This window comes from Hippocampus comes, unplaced genomic scaffold (assembly GCF_001891065.2).
Source record: "Hippocampus comes isolate QL1 unplaced genomic scaffold, H_comes_QL1_v1.1 scaffold473, whole genome shotgun sequence".
Taxonomy (NCBI): Eukaryota; Metazoa; Chordata; class Actinopteri; order Syngnathiformes; family Syngnathidae; genus Hippocampus; species Hippocampus comes.
The window spans coordinates 113,767-124,142 of NW_017806230.1; the positions used below are offsets into that span (position 1 = coordinate 113,767).

A 10,376-nucleotide genomic window follows, 5' to 3' on the forward strand; every position below is an offset into this window, starting at 1 on the left:
GGGGGGAGGGGGGGCGTTCCGTCAGACTGACAGGTCGGCCGGTCCGTCACCATTCCCGTCAGTATTTCAGGGTCCAGTCCGTCCCGTGTCGGGGACGGCCATTCGGCGTCGAGAAGTCAGTTTACGCATCACACGCAGCCCCTCCCCCCCAAAAAAGGTCTGTGGGACTCAAAAGCTATACGACGCCGTTTTCTCTGTTTTTCTGCGTGTCAGGTGTGCGGCACCTGCGTGTGACGTAGGACCACTAAGTCCATTCTCGACTTGGGACGGACTCTCTCAGCCTGAAATACTGACGGCAGCTCGCTGACCGAGTCAAGGGCCTGACAATGGCCACCTCTGCTATTACCTGGACAAGTCCATTGAAAAAAAAAATTCAAATAAATAAAGCTTGAACAGAGGGCAAGTTAAAAACCAAATAAAGAAAATAAGGTCATGTTTACTCCGTTAATTGCTCTCTTTCCGGGAGCCGGGTTAGCATTGCAAGTGAGAATCTGTTCTCCAATGCGTTACTGGATAAACAAAGGTGAGACAAATAAAAAAAATACGGTTGCAAAGTGGGCGCCGCCTCTTCGACGTCGGGACGCGGCTGTGCTGAGAATGAACCACTCACAGGGTTCAAAGGGAGACAGCGCACACCCGCCCGTGCCTCTGAATAACCCGAAATCCAGCTGGCTCTTCGAGTGGGCTTTTCCTCATGTTTTTGCAGCATCAGCGAGAGCCCAATGTTCAAAAGTAGCAGTCGGGAAAAAGCGCACGACAGGCTATTTCCAAGGCATAACACAAAAAAAGGAAAATATATATGTATGTATGTCTCTCTCTCTCTCTCACACGCACACACACAATGCAAACAGATATCATGAAGTGGAAAAAAATGGTAAAATAGTGACATGAACAAGACCCGGACATGGCTCGTCCAATGACAAAAAGACAAGAAGACTTGAAATGACTACCGTTGGGCTCACATTTTTTCCATCAGAAAAATAGACCATTCGAACAGGGGGGTGTCGACGCTTTCTATCCAATGTAAACACTGCGTTGTGTTTTTTGTAAGGGGAAACGCGCCGCTCACCGACCTGAAAAAGCAGCTCTTTGCTGATAATGTCGTAGACCAGGAGAGTGTTGTGCTCGTCCACCACGGCCAGCTTTTTTCGCGAGGCGCTCATGTCCAGGCATCGCACTGACGTTGACAACTTGAGCAGCGTGATGGGAAACGGGTTGTCGACAAAAATCTTGAGGATCTGCAGGAGAAACGGCCCGATGACATTTCGTGCAAAGCATCAGCGCATCAATGCAAGTTTGAGGGGAATGTTGGTGAAATATTTGCAACATGACAGGATTTCCCCAAGACGAAAAAAAGAAATTCAACAAAAAATGCTAAGTCCGGTTGGATTGGCCACTTCAACTTGCGGACCTAAAGAGGAAGCTAAAATGGCCGGCCCAAAATAAAGAAGTAAATAAATGCTAACTTTGCCCGTGCTTCGGGAGGAAGGAAGAAGTGAAGGATGGCAATGATTCGCTCATTCCCTCGACTCCCAATCACGAGAACGACGCCGGCTGACGTTTCACGATGTTGCAAATGCTCCGACGCGACCGTATCCGTCCGAGAATCGCACCTCCGCTTCGGCTAACCCGTATTTTCCCAAAGATGCGGACATACTCACCGCTCCGTTTTTTAAGCCCACCAGGAGGCCTTCCCGGCCCGGCGGCCCACCGATCACTTTGATGTAGCGAATGAGAGACTCCATGAGCCATTCTTTTTCTTTGACGCTGGCGAAGGACAGACACTGAAGCCGCTTCTCCTGGAAAACACATCAGCGGAAAGTGCTTCGCTTGAGATCACGTCACAGTGTGTAAATCACCTGCCTCATTTCCTTCAAGCACCTTTTTTTTGGGGAGGGGTGGGGGGGGCATCAACACTTAACAACTCTGGGCCGACTGCTCTTTTATTCAAACAAGAGTACAAACAGGACGCTGGAAAGATAAACAAAGACTTGCTTTGACGTCGAGGCCGACATCCCACATGAAAACAGCCCATTTGGAGTGTCGAAAAGCTGTCCAAAGGATCAACCGTGAGCACGCGCAAGTGTGTGTGCGTGTGTGTGTGTGTGTGTGTGCGTGTGTGTGAGAGGAAGATCGGAATGATTTAAAAGGAGGTAAGCTATGTGTTATGGCAGCTTCTCCTCCCCAACGGTGTCTGTCAAACACACCGAGACAAGACACAGAGGCGCACAGTGTATGGGCTTCATGTGGTCCTTTCGCCTTCACTCGTGACTGACTTTTTGGGAGTTGTGACGAGTCGTGGCGAGACGGGGCCTGCGCAACATTTACCGGGCACATGGAAAACGAGCCCCCGCCCCAGCGGCCACTCCGTACTCGGAGACAAAAGAAACGGCGAAGCCCTTCGAACCTGACACAGGACAATGTGATTGGAGCAGACCACCAGCAGGTTGCACTCAAACTTCTTGAGGATTTTCTCTTTGATGCGGTAGCGCATGTCCGAAGCGTCGTCGGAGAAAAGCTCGTAGATGATTATCTTCTCGGGCAGCTGGATGGCCAGACGGTTTTTGTAGATGGCGATTTTCTTCACCAGCTCCCCGCACTTAATCCTCACTGAAGAAGACAGATTAAAGAAGAAAGCAAGGATAAGAATAAAAAGTTGATGGGTTTTTTTAAGACATACTGTGTGTGTGTGTTTCAAATATATATCTATATAGATAGATCTATCTATCTATATCTATATAGATATAGATATATCTATATCTATATATATATAACCAAACAAAACCCAAGTTCACCTTTGAAATTTTGTGTGGAGTTTGCATGTTCTCCCCGTGTGGAGTTTGCATGTTCTCCCCGTGCTAGCGTGGCTTTTCTCCGGGTACTCCGGTTTCCTCCCAAATTACAAAAACAGGCGTGGCAGGCTGATTGAACACTCCAAATTGTCCCGAGGTGCGAGCGTGAGCGCGAGTGGTTGTTTGTCTCTGTGTGCCCTGCGATGGGCTGGCAACCAGTTCGGGGCGTACCCGGCCTACTGCCCGAAGACAGCCGGGATAGGCTCTGGCACGCCCCGTGACCCTTGCCTTGTGAAGAGAAAGCAGATCGGAAAGTTGATGGATGGATATGTGACATATGTGGCTTTCGATAAGGCGAGGGAAAAAGAAGTCCCCGTTTCCACTCGCACGGACCACAACGAGCCATCCATCTCCATTGGAAGTGGCCATTCAGTCATTCGGGAACGTCAATAGCAAAATGCGAAGGTACGGAAATCCAATCTTCACTCCTGGCCACTGATAACTAGCCGGCTTTCATTCTCTGGGCTGCCTTTTAACATTGCTGGTTGCTGCCACGTCACGACTGAAAGTGTCATCCATTTTAATACAAAGCCATCAAAATGTGAGACCAAAATGCAACGAGTCATTGATATGGGAGTATTGTGACTTTTGGATCATCGTCAGAATTCACGCGAGTCCAAATGGCAACCGCGTGAGTCTGGGTCGAACGTGTTTCGTGATTGTCGCGGTGGGTTGCTCGGGCAAAAGCGCACCTTTTCCTTCGGTGATGAGGTGCTGGACAATGACATCGGTCATGTTGTCTCGATAAGCGTAGCGATCCTTGTAGAGGCCGTGAACCGTACTGAAGTTGAGCTGGTAGCAGGCGATCGTCCCGTCTTGGCAGCCCATCACCTGCAGAAGACACCACAATGTCGCGGCGCATCTCATTAACACATCCAGGAAAAGACTGCGAGGGTGGGAGAATGTTCCTGTGGTTGGAACATCCACACAGAGGGAAAGGGGGGGGAAAAAAACCCGAACCTTTCAGCACTCAATTCTCTACGTAATGCCTCTTCGCTCAGGACTAAATAGAGCACATAGCAAGCTGCCAAGGTGTTCGTATTCAATCACACCACCGTCGTAGGACGGAACTGTGTCATTAGAAAAGGTGCTTGCTGCGTCAGTTTCAAAAATTGTCGCCGGTCTGCTTTGGCGCATCCGCGTTGCACCTCTTCTTCTTCACTGCTCAATGTGCAGGTAGCAATTCACCGGCGGGAAAAAGCCTCACCATAAAATTGGAGTCGGGCTTGACCCGGCAGGCGCACACCCGGGAATTCTGCTCGCCGATGACGCCCAGTCGCACGCCGTCTTTGGTGTAGAGGGACGCCTGTTTGTCGGAGCCGCCCATGACGATGTACTCGCCCTTGGAGAAGTAACTGACGCAACACGGGTCGTAGGAGAGAGTCCTGTCCTTTCCGATCTGACGCAGACAAAAAGAGAGACGGGTGAAAAGGAACCCCTTTGATTGATCGCACCCCCCCACCCCCACCCCGCCCGGCGTTTCCCACCATCTGGGCCAGCGCCATTCGCAGTCAACACCACATCCAACCAACCTTTGAAGAGTCGCTTTAAAAGATCAGCAGAAGAGCGCATTGGACAAAAATAACAAAGGGCATCTTTGTTTGAAGTCGCTTCTACCTTCGTGTTCAAAGCCTACATGCGCAGCTCGCTATTAATTACACCCCTCGACGCATCTGTTTCTCCTCTCTGTCAAAGGGGGGGGACCACCAGGTGTGCTCATTGCATGGGGGGGGGGGGGGGGGGACGACACAGCCCGACAACCCACAGATGATTCTTATGCACTGTGCACAGTTCCTGGCTTTATAATCAAAGCTGCGTGTTGAATGGGGGGGGGGATAATAAACATATTTGGATGGATGGATGGGCAGGTAGGCAGACCGCCAACAGTATGTGAGCCTGTGGCATGAACAGTGCAGAGTTGTGTTCAAATGACGGCGCTGCCCTTGGGGAGTTCAGGAGCCAGGCAAGGCGAGACGGCGAGGGGGCCATGAAATCACAGCCGGTCCGTTCCTTTTGAACAGGAAACCAGGGAACCAAGGAACCGCATTGTTTTGGACTTTTGTACGCTACATAACGGAGGTGACGTCAAATTTCACCTCTGTCTCTGTGCATTTTCACTATGCAGCCCCGCCACCCTCCGTTGCTCCCTTCTCGCACTCATAAACGACGGAGGGTGAGTCACGCCACTCGGGACAGTCACCTGCTTTCCACTGAGTTGATAGAAGGAAAGCTTCTGACCCCAGTCGGCCACGGCCAGAACGTCATGTTGCTCGTCCCTCGGGAAGCACAGCGAAGAACACGTGTTAGTTAGTTAGCAGGGGGACAAATACGGCGCTTCACCACAGATGCTCGCGTGACGTCTTTTTCGCAGGCCAATATACGGTCGATACTTTGACAGGCGTGAGGCTGGGAAACAACTCGGGAGACGCTCGGGAGACGTTTCGATGGCAGGGGTCACCGACAGTCCAAAGAGCACGTGAGCTCACCAGGGATCAGACATTGCGATTTCGTCGTCGTCGTCATTTGAAAATGGAAACACGTTCGAGATCGAGCGAAGGTTTCCTGCCTTTCGAAATCATTTTTGAAAACGATGGTGGAAAATCATTCACATCATCGACGTCTTCGCAAAGATGATGAGCATTTGTTCATCTTTATTTGTCATCATTTGTCATTTGGGAAGTGGCGCTGCCTTTTCCAAAAGTTTGCTAGTAGCTGAAGTGTCTGAAAAACCGGACTGAAGCGCAATCGCAAATGGTTGTCACTTCTCGTCACTGAAATCACTGCCTGAGTCGCGCCTCAGCGGGGCCGAGGATCCTTGGCTATCTGCTGCCACCTGCTGGCCCGATGTGGAACCGCCCTCCCGAAACGCGCCCGTTTTCATCCAACTCAAAGCGGACGGGACGAGACTCACTTGGATGGGTTCCAAGCAATGGACCAGACGGGGGCGGCGGAGCTTCCCGAGCGGTCGATCTTGACCTTTTCCTCGCCGTTCTTGTTGCGAATGCTCACCACTCCGTTCATCATACCGAGAGCAAGGTACTGCCCGTCGTTGGTCCACCTGCGGCGAAACGCGTCAATACGAAGACGCGCTTGATGCAAGTGGACGACGGAAGCCGACGGAAGCCCCCTTCACTCACCCGCAACATGTTATCTTGCTGCTCACTTTGTGTTTGTTGACCGACTTTTGCTCCGGCGACCAAAGGCCTGCAACGGCAAATGAGAACGGTGGTGACGCTCTCCAAACATCCTTCGGAAGGAAGCCCGGCGGCGACGCAAACTCAACGCGCGCTGACCGAAGTCGCCAGAGGAACAGGATGCGAGTTGGTGAGTGACCGGGTTGTAGGCAACACACTGGATCGAGTCGTAGTGGCTAAAGGGAAAGACCAACGAGCGGCAAAGTCACATTTTCAAAACGGCGACGCCAGCGTTTCCCACTTGAACGTTGCGTTGGACGCAAAGGCGGAATGACATGCCACTTACGTGTACTTCAAAATACCCTCCAGCTTAGACGTCCATATTATGATGCTCTTGTCTGCTGAGCCAGAGGCAAACCTTTTACCTGCACAAAAAGGCGGTTTGCAAGACGACAGTGAGCGGCCGGGACAAAAACAAATAATAATAAGAAATAAAAATACAAATCGCAAAAGACAAATGAGTTCATTACCGTCCTTGGCATAAGCCACACAGTAGACTACATCTTTGTGTCCTTTTAAAGGTTGAATAATGGTTCCGTCCGAGGCGTCGTACACCTAGCGCAGACACAGCATTTGGCAAGGAGCTGACAAGTCACACTTGATGGATCGATCAGGCGAGGAGGCCGAAATACATTTGATTCAGACGGCACTTTGGAAAGACGACTTCCAAGGGAGAAAACGGGAGTGCGGACAAGCCCCATCGTCAAACAAGAGCGTACAAGCGTCAATAAATCAATGAAAGAATACGTAGATCGGTTTGCCTGGGAGCGGTCGACACAGAACGCTAAACGTCAGCTGTTCATGGTTGGACGACGACTGATCAGTGTGGAATTGTGGCGCAATCGATGTTGCCACGAAGCTGCGCGCGTGAGCAGTTGCACACTTCTCTCACCGTCTCGGCGCATACAGTGACGCTGCCGTTGCATCGCATGTTCTATTTCCAGATCAAGGTCATTTGAATTGTTTTTTTCTTCATCACACCCTACTTCAGCTCATGCAGCTTTTGGACAGGCGGGAGACGGCTTTGGGCGCCGTGCGCACGTCTGATGTCCGAGGAGCGCGAATGCTCAGACGGATGGAAAATGAGAGGGAACGTTGGGTGCAAGGTTGTGACAGTGAATCCGCAAAAATGTTCAATCGTCGCATCGCATTATTAATAAACAAAAGAATGGATGAGTCGGATTTTTTTTTTGATTACCTGTGTTATTTATGACACAAGACAATTTGACATTTCGGGACAGATTTTAGCGAGGTTCATCCAAGTCGACACACGATTTGCGGGCCGGATCCGGCTCCGGCTCCAGGGCCTTGAGTTGGACACCGGCAACTCAACCGCTGTTGATCCAGCAGCACGGCAGGCGTCACAACTTACCAGGACATGGAGGCCCGCCGCCACTACGAGTTGAGTGCCATCTGGCTTGAAGGCAAGGTCATAAACACTGCAAGGAAAGAGTCGGATTGAAACCTGCGCTCAACAGGAACACTTTCCTTCAGACGTGCAGCGGAAAAACAGACGGAACAATGTTAAGTCGATGACCGGGGCTATCCATCGATCACACGGCAAGGAAACGCCGGCATGCAATTCGAACTCTTGAAGTTTGATTTGAAAACGCCACCGCAATTGCGACGTGTGCATTCGCAGTGGCTGCTGGAAGCAAGGCCGTCCAGCTTGTTTTAAGCAAGAGCAGGGCCGCACTGGTGTCGTCGTTGCCCTCATCACCGCTGTGCTCATCAAGTGACAAACTTTGGCAGAATTTGGAAGTGAGAACATGAATGAGCGGGCTCAAGGCAGTGATGTCATTTTGAAATTTGTCACCGATGGAGGGGCCTGATCATAGACCTGACTTGAACGATCTGCGGACTCAGTGGCGACCTGCCCGGCACGTCGTCTGCCTTTTGCCCTAAGTCGGCTGCGATGAGCTCCACCGACCCTCCAGGTGGGCATATTGAAACATCTCTCTTATGAGGCCTGTGACTCCATGAAATGGAGCCGATCCCTGGTCTTTTGGGGACAAGAGTCAGGGCACAACAAACCAGCACTCACAGTCACACCTCTGGAACCAAACCGACTTCCAATCTTTAAAGCATGTTTTGGCACGCCAGACTGCCTGCTCGGGGGAAAGCCCCTGAGCATGTGATTCGGAACATGCAATATTCATCGCTTGGCTACTTTTGAAGAAGAAAAGGATGCAGAAAAGTGCCAGTCTGAACATGATCAATGACGGTGCCATGAAAAACGAACAATGACATTCATGATGACTTGCAAGGGCTACTTTTGAAGGGCTCAGAAGGCTCTGTTTTAAGTTGACCAGTGTGACCTTCTGCCAAAGGCATTAATGCAAGCCATCCACGAGCAGAAGCTTTGCGTCACTGTGTTTACTTATGGGCTGGACTTTTGTTTGGGAGTTTGGAACAGAAGTCAAGAAAAAAAAAAAAAGCCAAACAATGATGTGGAGGGCAGTCGCTGATGGATTAGTGGTACACTCGCCGAACTTGATTGCGGGAAGCGTGGCATCAGCTCCCACTCAGTGACGGTGTGTATGTGGCCGTGACTGGTTGTTTGTCTCTAAATGTGCCCTTCGACTGACTGGCGACCAGTTCAGGGGTGTAGTCCACCTTCCGCCCAAAGTCAGCTGGGATAGGCTCCGGGAACTCCCCACGACCGTCTTTGCGATAATCGGTGTAGAAAATGGATGGATGGATGGACATGGAGGGCCCGATCTGGCCCGCAAACCGTACATGTGACAACCCCCTTGACTCGAACGTGCTAGCCTCTCAATGTTAGCACTGACTAAACGTCCGATTGTGTCACCAAAAAAGCACAATGTGTAAACTAGCATTCCTACGGGGTCAACCGTTGTGATTTAGCAAACGGGTTTGTGTCAGTTGTCCTGCGCCGTGCTAACCTACAGGAGCTAGTTGGCTTAGCAGCGGTTGGCATAGCAACCGCTGTTGCTAATCGCGCGGCTTCGCATCCTGCCCGCTAATGACGATGACGTAAACGCAACGCAAAGACGCTCACCAATGCTGACGTGTTGTTTCTTTCCAGACCAAGACGGCTCTCATTTCTTGACAGGTTCCAGCTCGAATTTGGATCCACAGGTTGTTTGCCCGCTCACTTGCTCATGTTGGCTTCTTCAGTCAGGACTCCCGGGGGGCGGGGAGAGGGGCGCGCAGACGCAGACTCACTTCCTGCTTCACACTTCCTGCTTCCTGCTCGCTCCCGACGTCAAAGCTGTCTCCCTAAAGCAGTTGGCGGGATGCTCAACGGGATCGCCAATCGATTGAAATCAAACCACTCGCCGCTGCTGCTGATTGGCAAGGAAAGTAAGTTCATTTAGAACCGATTGCTTTTCAGGCGAAGGTCTTGGGAAATTAAGGATTTTCGTAACAATTTTAGCGACAAAACAGCCGCGGGTCGGGAGGGCTCTTCTTCGTCCGCCATTCTGCCCCGACAAACGCTAAGGGACCTTATAGTGCCCCCCTGCGGCGATAGAGGCGCACCGCAATTGAGCAACCCTTCGTACTTGGCGCACGAGTTGCGCTTTCGTACGAACCGTGCGTGTGGACTGAAGGCCTTCTTGGCATGTATCTGTACTCTTTGTCCAAACTGGTTCGACATACGGCGGATCAGCAAATGGATGGATGGAACAATTACAATGAAAGTTTCTCGTGTACGACCTTTCCAAAATTCCCCAGCTTTAATTCCTTACCTGAACTTAACTGCAAATGTTGCACTCGTTTCTGTTTTTTTTTTTTTTGTATGCCCAGCTAGAAACGTACACAGTGGAACCCAGATGGATGGATGTGCGTGCTGCCACCAGCCCCCACTGCCTGAAGGTTGGACCAGAGAGGTTCGGCGGCGTCGAGCGGGCAAGACGGCAGGAAAAGCGGACGTGTACATCTGCAGGTAATCGCCTCCATCTAGCCAAGCGCGTTGACTCGGCACTGCGCTGCCCAACCAAGCGTACGTTTTTGTTTTGAAGTCCCCACGGGCAGAGGTTTCGATCAAGAGCTTCTCTGCGAGCGTTCCTTGTCAAAAACGCTCAAAACGTGGACATCAACCTCTTGGATTTCACAGCGCCGTGTACGCAGTGTCTCCCTGTTGGAGAGAAACAAACCCAAGATGGCGAGCGGGACGTCCCGGACGATGCATTCAAAAGACTGGCTCCACCTCCGAAAGCAGTAAAAAGGGCAAGCTCCTCCCACAAAGGCGATGCGGCCGAGCGGCTGACCTTTGAGAGCCAAGCGACTGACAGGCCGGGCCCGCCGAGAGCGCGGCGGACTTGCGGCAGACCTCCCGGGGGGGGCGCGCGCGAGGCCGGGGGGG

At 51.5% G+C, this 10,376-nt stretch overlaps 2 protein-coding genes across 2 annotated transcripts in view; one reads left to right on the forward strand and one right to left on the reverse strand.

Moving 5' to 3' along the window:
• Positions 1–9,215, reverse strand: part of ift122 (intraflagellar transport 122 homolog (Chlamydomonas)) — a 21,518-nt gene extending 12,303 nt beyond the window's left edge. The window contains exons 1-13 of the mRNA XM_019856361.1: positions 9,069–9,215; positions 7,419–7,485; positions 6,517–6,601; positions 6,333–6,411; positions 6,146–6,222; positions 5,990–6,056; positions 5,764–5,910; positions 5,053–5,128; positions 4,060–4,251; positions 3,545–3,683; positions 2,408–2,610; positions 1,662–1,799; positions 1,074–1,238 (exon numbers count right to left, since the gene is read on the reverse strand). Of these exons, the coding sequence (XP_019711920.1) occupies positions 1,074–1,238; positions 1,662–1,799; positions 2,408–2,610; positions 3,545–3,683; positions 4,060–4,251; positions 5,053–5,128; positions 5,764–5,910; positions 5,990–6,056; positions 6,146–6,222; positions 6,333–6,411; positions 6,517–6,601; positions 7,419–7,485; positions 9,069–9,112 (1,479 nt within the window). The 5' untranslated portion in view covers positions 9,113–9,215. The remainder of the gene's footprint in view (positions 1–1,073; positions 1,239–1,661; positions 1,800–2,407; positions 2,611–3,544; positions 3,684–4,059; positions 4,252–5,052; positions 5,129–5,763; positions 5,911–5,989; positions 6,057–6,145; positions 6,223–6,332; positions 6,412–6,516; positions 6,602–7,418; positions 7,486–9,068) is intronic.
• Positions 9,216–9,328: 113 nt separating this feature from the next.
• Positions 9,329–10,376, forward strand: part of mbd4 (methyl-CpG binding domain protein 4) — a 7,241-nt gene continuing 6,193 nt past the window's right edge. The window contains exons 1-3 of the mRNA XM_019856357.1: positions 9,329–9,421; positions 9,818–9,956; positions 10,033–10,310. Of these exons, the coding sequence (XP_019711916.1) occupies positions 9,844–9,956; positions 10,033–10,310 (391 nt within the window). The 5' untranslated portion in view covers positions 9,329–9,421; positions 9,818–9,843. The remainder of the gene's footprint in view (positions 9,422–9,817; positions 9,957–10,032; positions 10,311–10,376) is intronic.